The following is a 14418-nucleotide window of genomic DNA, read 5'->3' on the forward strand; positions in this document are numbered from 1 at the left end:
TCAGTTCCCATTGAATCGCAGGTAAAAAAAAAATGGAAATAACCGCCAAAGAGGAAAGACCATAACAGCCAGGCACAGCCTATCTTTCAGAGAATGTTATGAGAATATCACCTAGGAAGCCTCGAGTAATGGCAGGAAGGAAAGGCAAAAACAATGGTAATCATCAGAATATAGGATTTGGTTTCAGAAATCAGTGTCTGCAAAAAACAAAGGTTAACAACTGCAAACTGCTGTCAAATCTGTAATACTGAAGATTTGCTGAATGCCAGGAGCGTCTTAGTGCTTTCTGTTCGACTGCCGCTGTAACATTTTTTATTATGTAAATGATCAATTGGATCACTAATGTAGATTTATAAATTCACTTCTTGTTTTCACAAGATGCAATATTCCATTGGATCAGTGAATATCCTGACACTGCTGCTTCTCAAATAATATTATTGCTTGTCAAATGATGTTGTTTAGTCATAGGTGTCTGCTGCCTGTCCACTGATATCCTGTTGGCAAAAAACAAACTCCCACTGTAATTGGCCAAGTATAAGAATTTGTTAAGTGGAGATAGCTCCGCTGGTCTGTAATCTCATTTCAACCCCTTTGCAAGACTACAAAATGGAGAGAATGAGCAAGGTCATTCGGTATCTCTAAGATCGTCCAACCAGAAAGACCCTGGATTTTCTTCTTAAACAATTGCAGGGTTTTTGTTTCCACTACCACACCCAGAAATCCATCCTCGCGTCGATCATGTTTTTGCATTAAGAGAAACTTCCTGATATTGGTTCTAAATTTACCCATTGCTTCTTTGAACCTGTGCCCCCTTGTCCTGCTCTCCTGGGTTAGCTTGAAGAAGTGTTCTGAACTTACCTTTGCTATCCCATTTGCCATTTTAATCAGCTCTACGACATCTCCTCCTAATCCCCACTCTTTTGTGGTCAACTAGCCCAATTTTTTTCCACTCTTCTCGTAATTCAGTCTTCCAACGTCAGGCATCAGTCTGGTCTTCTTTGTGCCACTGACTCCAGGTCACTCTTTCGTCTACCATGCCAAACTGGACGCAGTAGTCCACGTGTGTTGCTGCTTTGGGCACACAGCAGACTGTGTTAATCTATGCGTCCCTGCAAGGCTCAATTTTTGTATGCAAGTCATTTCTGGCCACTGTGTGGATCAAGTGGACGGCCCCGATGACACATTCTGTGCTCCACATCTATCCAAATCCAAGTATTTCTAGCTTGTCATGCACAAGGCAATAATTCTGCGCCACTACATTAGATCTCAAAGAAAGTTGCCTTGGGTTCTTTGGAATTGATTTAGTCATAAATACACAGTTTTTAAATGTTTTATTTAACTTGTGTAATATGTCACCTGCGGGTGTACTTGACATGAAGGGTTCATTGACTTTCATGTAACTTAATGAGGGATGTGATTTGCAGTGACCTTGGGTGCTTCAGGAAAGGGGGAGAAACCATTTGACATTCCACAGTTGGGAATCAAATGCCTCAAATCAATATTTTCCTTCGAAAAGAAAAAAAAAGCATTGGTTTAAACATTTGTTTCTTCTCGGGCTGTATTCCATGTATACAAAATCAACTGGAGTAACAATATAAATTGCCTTGGAGTGGGACAGGACACGTAGGCCTTCTCATGTTCTCAAAAGTAAAATTGAATGCTTTTGTGAATTGCTGCAGAAAGATGTGTCCTTTACATCTGTCCCTCGAAATATTTGTATTACCTAAGTTGGTACTGTACCAGGTATGTCTCCCAGTGGATTTACCAGTGATGATCTGGTAACTTGATGGTAACTGGAGTTGGTCATTTCTATTTTCTCATTCCTTTTATCAGGTGTGGTACATCCTGCAAACTAAAGGGAGAGCGTTTTCCACTTAATTTAGCCATTGGAGTCACCTTTAAACTTCTCCTTGGCTTATGGTGTTAATCCATTTCAACTGGTTAGTTTTCAGGTGGAACACTTGCCCAAAGTGAGGCTGGGAGAAATGTTTTTTTTCCTTTCTTGTGAGTGGAATGACAAATGTCGAAGGTTGGGTATTAGAAAGCCTTCATTACATCTTGTCCTTTTAAACCTGAATCCATGGTTGGGACAGGGACAACGACCTGCCTCGACACAGTGAGACTATTTACCAGCAAACCGTTACAGGCCCGAGGTCTAGAAAGTGCTTTTCTGTAAACTGTGAATGGATCAAGATCAAATGCCATTGCATTTCTCTTATTCTTCTTTAAGCTAAGTGCGTATGTATATATGTACATCGTAAGTTATCCTATGAGTGCTGAGTTCCCCCACCATCAACATCCTGGGAGTCGCCATTGACCAGAAGCTTAACTGGACAAGTCATATCATCAATGTGGCTACAAGAGCAGGGCAGAGGCTGGGTACTCTACAATGAGTGGCTCACCTCCCGACCTCTCAATGCCTCTCCATCATCTACAAGGCTCAAGTCAGGAGTGTGATGGAATACCCGCATTTTGCTTGAATACATGCAGCAATAACACTCAAGAAGTTTAACACCATCCAGGTTAGGACAGTCCACTTGATTGGTGCCCTTGCAACTGAACTCAATATCCACATCCTCCACCACCGTCATATTGTGGCTTCTGTATGTAGAATTACATGAAACAGAAACAGGCCATTCAGCTGTCGAAAACTTAATTACCTATTATACTCAATGCATTAACTCCAAACACTTATTTTCAGACAAGTAAGAATTTATTAAGAGAAACTTGTATACAAGTGGAAGAGTGTCTAAGACAACGGTTAGACCCACCTCTTCACTGAACAGAGAAAAACAGTTAACTTTTATACAGTTCAATTAGTAATGTCTGTCCATCATAGAATATGGGCGTACATGTACATTCTTATTGGTTCAAGTGGTTAGTCAATCAAAAATAGGGAACCCACCCTCTAATTTCTCATGCCTGTTTCGTGGTTCTTCAACAGAGTCTGTGAAAACACGTTGCCTTAGCAACACTGCTTTTTATCAGTGGTTCTGTACCTAGTCTCAAGGCTATATGGTCATTAATTTCTGTTAGTTAGTTAGACAGTTATCTCATAAGCAGACAATAGCTCTTCTGTGTGTCTTTGCTGGGAACAAGAACACATAAGCTTCCCATTATATTCAGCTGGTCAGCTACCATGGTCAACTTATCCATCATGCTTTGCTTCTTTTATGGTCAAGTAACTGTTCAGTATTTCTACATTAATATGGTCAGCTTTATGGTTTAGGGGTATTAGAAAGTTAATTTGGTCAGGCATTTCTTTATGGTTTTCCACATTCCCCCCTTTTGTCCTCTATCTATATATATATATATATATATATATATATATGGACAATACACAAATAGAGCATTATTCCACCCAGACGTTCAAACTCCTCCTGCACCTCATCCTGTGTCACCCCTACTTGCACCATCAAATTTGTGGGCGCTATATGTGTACCCAGATTGGACATCATAACACAGCAGCATTTGACAAAGCAATAGGCTATAAGAATTATAACAACAAATATGACTAGTCCCTGAACTAGAGAAGTCCCAATAAAACCCAACCATCCTGTTGCCCAGCCCCAAAGAGTGAATGAAGGGGGCTGCTTGAATTTCTCAACTTCCCTTTGGATGTGATCGGCCAAATCAGTAATATCCTCTGAACTATCAGGTATGTAGGTACAACATTCAGATCCAATTAGTGCGCATGTTCCTCCTTTCTCTGCCAATAGGTAATCAAGGGCCATACGGTTTTGTAAGGTGACCGTACGAAAGGCTATCATTTCTGCGCTTATTTCCTTTAAGGCTTCTGCCGTATCATTAGCAACTATTTCCCAGATTTTGACTAATTTAATAATTTCTCTGGTGGCCATGCTCACTCCCCACCTAGGGAAAGCAATGGCCCAGAATCGGTCAGCCTCAGTAATTACCCTCTTTACTCGTTGCCCAGCAGGATATTGAGGCAGGGATGATGAGTGTCGGATATATGGGATCACATATCCCAAGTAACATGATCCGGTCCATTTTTGAGGCAACCATGGGTATGCCTTGTGGCCACAAATAAAGTAGGTTTCATTATACGCAGTAATTGCAGGGGAATTCTTCATGTTTATTCTATCTATGTAAATTTGGCCACCTGTGCAAGGCTTCCATCTGATGGTACTACTGATGCTGGTTACTGTCATATTTATATACTGAGTGCAATTACTCCATCCCATTACATCACCCCCGACTGAATTCTTACTCAAACATATTGCTCCATTAGTCCTTGGTGTATTTGTAAGGATTAAAAAAGGAGGTTTATGGGTCTGATCGTAATTGGTTTCACATTTTGTTGTGATTGTGTACTCCTTCCATTGCTTTCTCACAAACATTGTCTTACTTGTTCTCGCACTCATCCAGCCACTATCTCGCATTCTGTTCCCATTAATTTCAATTTGATTTATTACCCACTCCGCTATTTCTTGGGAAGTTAGGGGGACTGGTCTGAGTGGAATGCCTCCCTTGGATTGAGCTGGGATATGTGAGCACACCCAGCAACTAGAGATACCTTGACGCTTTGCATACATATATGACATGTATAAAAAAGTATTGACATGCAGTTCCCTTGAAACACGATTGAGTCTGCTTGCAGCAGGGGTTGTAGCAGGTTTTATGCCAGTTCCCACCCACACGATCAGGCATGCCGAGCCAATTATTCTCATATGATTTAAAAGTTTAGTACATGGCATGCTGCAACAGTCTCTTATAACAGTTTAATTAATCAGTCAGTTTTTTTTTCTGGTACGCCACCGCCGGGGTCCTTGTATGGGGATTTATGGGTTAATTAATCAACTACTACGCCTGACCTTTGAACTCGAGATTGGGACCCACCCCTTTATATCCCTACAATATCCCATTAGATGCTGTACCTCATCTTAACCAGGTTCCCTTCGTGTTGGCCACCAGTCCGGGTGGAAGAGAGGCAGAGCATCTGATAATCCTATCAAACTATGATTGTCTTCCCTTTTACATGCACCTTACCCCAGCGGGTGCTACTCCCGGTACCATTAAGATGTGTTCTTAGTTGAAATCACAGAGACAATGGGGACATTCTCACCCAGGCTCTGTTTTACTATCTTTGCCAAACCCTTCATCTTCTACTTACATTTATTACCTGCCATGAAAACCAAGAATCATATTGCAACAAACTGCACTACGACTAATACATATGAAATTAATCTAATCCAAGGATGGATCTGTATATTCAGTCCCAAATTCCAGAGGTCATCCCACCAAGTGGTGACTTTAATTTGGTCAATGTCATGTTTAATATTTTTATTGTCCTGTTGTAGGTTATAATAAACCTTCTGGGAGAGGCGTATCTCCATTCGCAATGCTTTCAAGTATTTAGGCAACAGGGGTGTCAGATACCCAAATGTGTCCTGATATTCTTTTAAGTCCTTTTTTTGACATCCTCAGAAACTTGTACGGTGGTGAGGATATGCCGGTGTATCTCTACCAGTTCCTCGGGTCCAATCCGAACCGGGACTTCAGGAATGGAGTAGAATTCTGGACTTAAAATATCACAAGTTAGATTGGCATATTTAAACGTTTTCAAATTAGTTGTAACACAATATTCGCCCTCTCCGGCATATGCCACTTGAGTGGGTTTTAGATCCGCCTCTAGGGCCTCCATGGTACAGTTAATATCCTGATTGGTACCGGTATTGTTAAACCCACACTGTGCTTCTGGGCTGTGTCCAACACTATGTGGACATACAGTGACAGCATGTCTAGTAACACATCCCTTTAATTTTGTTCCAGCCAAATTCCTTTTAATAATTTTTTTTACAGCATATGGTAACATATTGTGATGGGATATGTGCATTCCGTCCTTCACTACCCCAATATTCTGTACTTGTTACACCTTTCGTCCCTGAGTTTCGGGTGCCATCACCAGTATTACTAGTACCAACCCTAGGAGCCCTCCTCCGTCAGGTTTACACTCCACTTAAGTGGGGTACACCCGCACCATTGCCCTGAATTGGCAAGGGGTGATGTTCTTGTTTGCTAACAGCCGCTTGGAGGTACCACCTCCATCATGCCCACAGGTCAGGTTCACCCTCGGTTTGTTGATTCATTATTCATAAGGGTACTTCCCCTGCCTGTATCTGGGCTAGGTTCTCTCGTGTCTGTTCCACAATCCAGTTACCATATGTACTGCAGATGTCATTAGCAGCCGCCTGCTAAGATACGTTATATTCCTCTTTTATTAATTTATTAATGGTTTGGGCATGTGTTTCTAGCACTGTAGCTATCTTTTGCAAATGTATGGTCAGCATTTGATCCTCAGACAATTCCTTATCTGTATTTCCATTTAATTTTTAAATATATCTTTAATGCGAGACCCGAAATCTCTGACCTTTTGATCTAATGTTGCCAAACCAATGTTACTGTCCGATACAATATTTACAGTCAGCTCCAATATCCCAAAATTTGTTTATTTTACGTAATTTCTTCTTGAACCGCTTTTCATTTCCCAAAATATCCCACTACATTGTGCCCGAGTCCCTTCTATCATTTCACAATTATCCCAACTTGAGAGCAGTATTGTTGGACTGACAGGACTTGTCAATGTAAAATTTTCTTCCCTCTCGAAAAGAATTCTTCCTTGATACACAGCATTCAATAGGAACCATTTAGACTGGACTTCTTTTATTTTAAAATATAATTTGATTATCCCCTTAAATTACAAGTAAATTTTTCTTTCTCGAGTGCTTGAATAGCAACTCATATAAATTTTTCTTATCAATTCCAATTTCAGAAACAAATTATGTCCCGGCTTTGTGGTTTTATAGTAGAGATGAAGTGCTCGTAATTACTTTTGGATGTAACTCCCATATCTTCCCACCTCAAGCACTCTGTCTCGGAAGACAATAAATGGGTTAAAACAAATCAAAATGTTTTCAAAAGAAGAGAATCAGGTTGATATCACCACGCTGTGACATTTGGTATCTGCCGATGTCTGCAGCTAAAGTCTTAAATTTTTAACACCACTGGATCGTTTCCTGCACCAAATTTCTCCAGCAAAGGTTGCACCGTAACTTTGTAAAGCCATTTTATGTCAAAGAACTACTCTTGGTAATCCTGCACCATCAACACTCACGTGGTCCCAATAACCAGGGTCACCTGTTTTAAAAGAAACACAGAAAATCCATTGCGGCTCTTCTTGGGAGCCCAAGGGGTTAATTTGTCAAATCATCATTTATTATTTATTTTGTCCAAAGGAATAATCCCTTTACCTGAAACAAATCCAGAAAACAAAACAGGAGAGAGAAATTGCCTAGTCCCTCTCTCTGGAGCTCGCAACCTGTCTGAAATAAACACTGTCTCTCCTACATACAGATGTACGTAGGACTGCAGACTGGAATTTCCAACTCCAAGTCCTAATCTCTGTGCTTTCAAGATGTACAAATCAATGGTGTTAACAACTGAGGCACCCGTATTAAAGGCAGTTGCTATATCATTTATCACAGATCTTTACGTCTCCATATTTGTCTATCTCTTTTACGATGTCCACCTCCATTCCATGTCTCGCTTTGTTTTAACACTTGAGTTAGGAGGTGTTGATATAATTGTTGAGTTTTCTTAGCATTCTCAATGCGAGTTATATAATTTGTCAGTGAAGGTCTCCCCTCTTTGGTCAGATCTTGTATTGGAGCTACTATTCGTGAATAGTTTCAAATAAAATTGAATAGCCCCAGAACTTGTCGAACTTCCTTATCATACTGTAGCGGGGTAAAACTGATAGGCGTTTAGTACCCCGTGTCAGTACATAGCTCAAGTAATGGACTTCCAATTGTCTAACCTATGCTTTCTCTTCATACGATTTGTTTTACATTCCTTTCTTATCAATTTTTTTCTCACTGTAGCATTGTCTGTGTGGAAACTTATAGCTCAGTCAATTGTAGCCTTTGGCATTTCTGAGTAATTGGGTCAATTTTAATAATATAACCTATACCAATTGTTACCTCATGTTCACCTGTGTTCTGGGCAAGCCTCAGACAGTTCTCAACCGACTGGGTCATTTCTATCTGTTTGAACTGCTCTTGGCATGACAGTCTGGCTTCTTGGGATGGAAGGGGTTAATATAAGCTGGCTCTCTCGTGGTAGCAGTAATTTGATACTTCTCCCTTTGAGATTAAGTCTCCACATTCCACCTTCAAAATTTCTCTTCACACAGGTTTGACTGGTTTTTTTACTTCTCACATTTGTGGATTGCTTTACACTATATATTTTGCACACTATTTTTGAGATTTATTTTAATCATAGTGTTTAATCAATCACGATAGCACAAAATGCTTTGAAGATCAGTTTAATTTATAACCAGAGATCATCCTGCAACTGTAACTTGTAATTCTTTAAATCTGCACTTTATCTTTTCTTTTACAATTAAACCTCATTTTGTCTTGGTGAATTGAAAACAGATGCCGGTGTCCTTGGAAGGGGTTAACTTTTTTTTTTCAGTAACAAAATGGCGGAGCCAGATATCAGATTCACGCAGCGTTCTCAGCATACGTCAACGTAATTTTCACATAAATTCTTTTTTTTAAAAATTCATACCGGGAAACAACATCTCCCATCGTACACTTCAGCCCACAGCCAGTCCAGCACCTCCAGACTGCTGCGACCAACTCCTGTCCAGGCTCCCCCCAACCCTCACACCGCTCCGCAAGCTCCACAACTTGCTGTCCAATTCACTCTTTTTTTTAAACATACTTTTAGTGGGTATGATTATAACCAACTCTCCGAGCTGTTCCAGCTTTCCGACTTTTCCTATCACGGTGATACCAGATAGCTTTTTTTTTTATCTGTCCCGTTAATTTTTTTAACCTCTTTTAACCACAGCCAATCACAAGATACAAATTCAAAATGCCAATTTTTTTTTTATGATCCCATGTCTGGAATTTAACGTGCCCACATTTTAAAAGAACCAGAATTTAATAGGTCACTTAACCTCAATAACTCCAATTTTAATTCAGCAATATCAGAATTGAACACAAGACAAAACAGATACATTACACAAAAGAAGAAAACACGTAAGACGCAGTAAGAAGGGGGCGTGGCCCACAACACCGACAGAAAACACTCACAATCAGGACAGGCTTTTTAAAGAGACAGTACACTGAAACAAAAGAACCTTTCTTTTTCGGGTCTCTGTCTTTTAAACATTTTTCTAGTCACTTAATTCTATCCATATTAAATGTACCGTCTTCAGGAAAGGGATATTTCTTAGTCCTGGTCCATTTGGACCAAACTATCAACTCGTCAGTTGTTTCTTTCCCAAAGTTTCTGTACATGTAAGCAGCAAGTGTTCCCTTTGGAGGGATTTTGCTAGCGTTGGTGCCCATGGCTTATAGTTTATACAATCCTCCGCACTGTAATTACACAACAATCAAGACCTATCTTAACTATTACAATTCTATACTTGATAATTCAGCTGATCGGACAAGACATCATGTGTTCTCCACACCCATTCCAGGGTCCTGGCCCCAATAACCAGCCCAGGCTAGGTGCATGAGAGAAACGTCTGCACTTAGTTGAATCAGCTGACTTACGCAAGATTTTTTTTTTAAGTGCTCCTTCCCTTGAGCAGGGGGAAAATTATTAGTGTTTCTATCTAAACACTTAATTCAGGTAAACCAGAATTTCACACTTTTTCCGAATCCGCGACATTCACATCAGTCTGCGTTTGTCGCCATTACAGACTTGTAATTTCCCACTTTTCCGAATTACGCAACATCGAGTCTGCGCTTGTCCAAATTACAACTTCACACTAAGAATTTTTTAAACAAGTCTGTAAACTGGTTACCTTGTCTCTTTTCCTGGCGCCTTTATCCACTAGCAGCTGACAGTCTGTTGGTTCTTACAGCAACCTCAACTTCACTCTAGTATCACCGGTACCACAGATCTACTCAATTTGCTCTCTCAGCCCGTTACTACAACAGCGCAGCTGACAACATCGAGTAATCTGTCGCGCGTCTCACTCTTTTTTTCTTTCCTTGTCTATACGAAACACATTTCCTATGATCGCCTTCCAATTCCTAAAGGCAAACAGAAGAATTAGTCACGTCAGTTAATGCATATACTCATCAATCGCAGTGTGTCTGGGTTCGTACAGACAACTTGTGTCCGTACTTACCGGGGATCACAAGCGATCTCGCTGGGGCCTCCAAGAAACTGTCGAAAACTTAATTACCTATTATAGACAATGCATTAACTCCAAACACTTATTTTCAGACAAGTAAGAATTTATTAAGAGAAACTTGTATACAAGTGGAAGAGTGTCTAAGACAACGGTTAGACCCACCTCTTCACTGAACAGAGAAAAACAGTTAACTTTTATACAGTTCAATTAGTAATGTCTGTCCATCATAGAATATGGGCGTACATGTGCATTCTTATTGGTTCAAGTGGTTAGTCAATCAAAAATAGGGAACCCACCCTCTAATTTCTCATGCCTGTCTCGTGGTTCTTCACAGAGTCTGTGAAAACACGTTGCCTTAGCAACACTGCTTTTTATCAGTGGTTCTGTACCTAGTCTCAAGGCTGTATGGTCATTAATTTCTGTTAGTTAGACAGTTATCTCTTTGTGTCTTTGCTGGGAACGAGAACACATAAGCTTCCCATTATATTCAGCTGGTCAGCTACCATGGTCAACTTATCCATCATGCTTTGCTTCTTTTATGGTCAAGTAACTGTTCAGTATTTCTACATTAATATGGTCAGCTTTATGGTTTAGGGGTATTAGAAAGTTAATTTGGTCAGGCATTTCTTTATGGTTTTCCACACAGCGCAACTGGTCCATGCCAGTGTTTATGCTCCACACGAACCTCCTCCAACCCTTCGTCATCTAATCCTATCAGCATATCCTTCTATTCCTTTCTCTCTCATGTACTTATCTAGCTTCCCCTTAAACGCATCACGTATCATCTTAGATGTATGTACGATTTACAGGATGCACTGCAGCATCTTGCTAAGAGTTTTTCTTCGTCAAGCTGCTGATTGCATTTATTTATTTCAGGACAAATATGCATTTTCTCTTTACCCCTGATCTAAACAAAATTTAAGATGTCCCATTCCTGGTTAGTTACCCAAGTGCTGCTCCATGTATGACATTTCTTAGAAAATCAGTTGTGTGTTTCTCTAAATCTGACTACATTGCTGAAGGATTATTTATCCCCCTGTTTTATTTATTGAGTTTTTTAAGTCAAGAATAGTTCATTACATTATTGAGTTGTTTTATAATCACATAAACCTGCATCATCCCAACACACTGCTCATCAAAAAGTGTTGCATCCAGAGGAATAATGTACTGTAACATGTATTGCTGATGTATTTATTGCCCATCTCTAGTTGCCCCTGAGAAGGTGATAGTGAGCCTTCTTTCTGAACTGCTGCAGTCCTTGTGGTGATGGTACTCCCACAATGATATTCGGAAAGGAATTCGAGGATATTGACCCAACCGCGATGAAGGAACGGCAATATATGTTCAAGTGAGGATGGTTGGGACTGTAAGGGGAGCTTGAATTCATATAACCAGGACAGGCTGCACTGCACACTTATGATGATGACCTGAAGTTAAATGGTTGAGTACATAATGAAAGCACTCAGTTCCAGAAACAATAGAATTAATGGGCTGGTTTGTGAAATAAATGTGGATGGTGTTAAAAAGAACACTATATCCACCTCTGTGACTGTTTCAGTATCACAAACACATTGAGGCACATAGACATTAGAGTAAAATACATATTTTATGTCTATAGTGAGCCCTCCGACTCTCTTCATGACATGTAATATTCCATTACCTTTGACAGGCCATTACAACTTCCTGTCGATATTATGAACAGAGTTGAGTGAGTGAATGGATGGATTCCCAAGGACACGGGTAAGTTAATGAAAGAATATGTTTGAAAGTGCAGCAGTAAATAGCCTTTCAGTTATGCACTCATTTCATGTTGTTGTACTGTTGGGGTAGATTTTCTGATCAGTTGCACCCAACTAACGGGAGTACGGTGGGCGTAACTTTTTTTTTATTCGTTCATGGGATGTGGGCATCGCTGGCATTTATTGCCCGTCCCTAATTGCCCTTGAGAAGGTGGTGGTGAGCTGCCGCCTTGAACCACTGCAGTCCGTGTGGTGAAGGTTCTCCCACAGTGCTGTTAGGCGGGGAGTTCCAGGATTTTGACCCAGCGACGATGAAGGAACTGCGATATATTTCCAAGTCGGGATGGTGTGTGACTTGGAGGGGAACGTGTGGGTGGTGGTGTTCCCTGTGCTTGCCTCCCTTGTCCTTCGCGAATGGTCACGAGTTTGGGAGGTGCTGTTGGAGAAGCCTTGGCGAGTTGCTACAGTGCATCCTGTAGATGGTATACACTGCAGCTATAGTGCGCCGGTGGTGAAGGGAGTGAATGTTTAGGGTGGTGGATGGCGTGCTAATCAAGCCGGCTGTTTTGTTCTGGATGGTGTTGAGCTTCTTGAGTGTTGTTGGAGCTGTACTTATCCAGGCAAGTGGAGAGTGGAAAAATGGATGGAAATCTGTTAGCATCCCATCAGTCCCAGTCAGGTTTCCCATTGGCATCAGAAGTGCCCGCTAGTTCGCAATTAATTACATTAGAATTTGCCCCTGATGATGTTATTTAGATGTTCACACAATCTCCTGATATTTATGCCAGTTTGACATTCAGTTATCTACCCACCTGTATCATATGGGTGTCCAGGGTTCCTGGGCTTGCTGTTTACAGAAGTGTGTTTAAAGAGCCCAAAGCTTTATAGTAAGATTTATAGCACCATTTGAGGCTACTTCCTTGCTTTGTTTTTGTTTTACTCCTGTTTCCACTTAGTTGGTCAAGAGGCTTTATGCCAAACATTCTGGCACCACCATTGTTTTGGTACATCCACGATACCGGGACAACGGGTCTGCGGTTGGGAATCTTCCTCTACTTATGTTTTTTGGAGGATGAAGAGGAGCAACGGCGGGGTGTCAGGCAGGTCAGACTGCACCAGATGCCCACCTGCAAGTACCCTTCCACCCACATTTACAAACAGAGATGCACCTACCTGCTAAAGAACCTGCGGAGCTTGCTCCACGGGCTCTGGTTTAGCAGAGAGCCAGATGCAAAGCTGTGTGATGAGCTGCAAGGACACCCGCAGTTAGCACGCAGGGTTAGAACTACAGGCAGTTGTAACATCCAACTGCACTCTTGGGTCCTCTTCCTGTATCTCCTTCCAGGTGAGCTGCGATGCTGTTCTATGGAGAGGGGAATGCAAAGTAGGGTCACCCTCCTCGCTATCACCTCATTCTGCACCACCTTCATTGTGTCAGCTGTCAAACAGGCTGCTCACTCATGCTGCTGTAAGCTGAGGTAAGTTGCCAGTGCACCGTAGCAGAGGAGTTGATACTGGACTAATAATCCAGAGAACATTAGTTCGAATCCCACCATGGTAGTTTGAGTTTTAAAAAAAAATCTGGAAATAAAAAGGTTCATGGTCAGTAAAAGTGACCATGAATCTAACAGATTGTCATAAAAACCCTACTGGCTCACTAATGTCCATTAAGGAAGGAAATCTGCCGGCCTTACCCGGTCTGATTCCAGTTCCACACCGACGTGGTTGACTCTTAGCTGCCTTCTGAACTGGTCTACCAAGCCACTCGGTTGTATCAAATCGCTACCAGTGGTTCAAGAAGGTGAACTACCACCTTCTCAGGGCCAGTAGGGATGGGCAGTAATGCCGGCATTGCCAGCGACGTCAACATCCTGAGAATTAATTTAAAAAACACATGAGCAAGAAAAGTTGCATTATTTATAGGGCAGCTAGCTGTATCATGCTTCCAGCAGCTCAGATGGCTACAGTATGGTTATTACTGTACGATACATATACTAGAATTTATATTGTGTGTACTTTAACCTACGACCCAGTGAGGCTGATAAGAAAGCACCATTAAAATGAGAAACTGATGGCACACAGATTGGAAAGTGTAATGCTTTGTGACCAGGACACGGTACTTCCACATTTAACTATCGGTAAAAGCACTTGTATCAGGTTTCAGGTTGTACACATCATTTAGGCAAACAATGTTAACAATCAATATATGGATTAATTATTACGCTGAACCTGCTGGGATTATAGATTACACATTCCCAAGGCTGCAGTGTTAATGCCGCTTGAACTGATCATTTAGTTAGTGTTTGCATTCCGAGTGTGTGATTTATTTGAACAAGAAGGATCGGTGGGCAAACCAAGCCAGCATGGTACTGCAGTGACCTTGTGTACTGAGTCCATTTCCAACCATCTTGTCACTAACCTCTTGCGTTGTAAATTTATATCTTTAATCTCTGCCATAGTTGCAGGAATTAAAGATACATTTTCAAAATTATGTTTTCAATT

The 14418-nt window shown here is 41.1% G+C and overlaps 1 protein-coding gene across 1 annotated transcript in view; it reads left to right on the plus strand.

Moving 5' to 3' along the window:
• gxylt1b (glucoside xylosyltransferase 1b) overlaps positions 1-11919 on the plus strand; it is a 93453-nt gene extending 81534 nt beyond the window's left edge. The window contains exon 8 of the mRNA XM_067999882.1: positions 11847-11919. Within this exon, the coding sequence (XP_067855983.1) occupies positions 11847-11885 (39 nt within the window). The 3' untranslated portion in view covers positions 11886-11919. The remainder of the gene's footprint in view (positions 1-11846) is intronic.
• Positions 11920-14418: the final 2499 nt, after the last annotated feature.

The sequence above is a fragment of the Heptranchias perlo genome, chromosome 18, assembly GCF_035084215.1.
Source record: "Heptranchias perlo isolate sHepPer1 chromosome 18, sHepPer1.hap1, whole genome shotgun sequence".
In the NCBI taxonomy this organism is placed as follows: Eukaryota; Metazoa; Chordata; class Chondrichthyes; order Hexanchiformes; family Hexanchidae; genus Heptranchias; species Heptranchias perlo.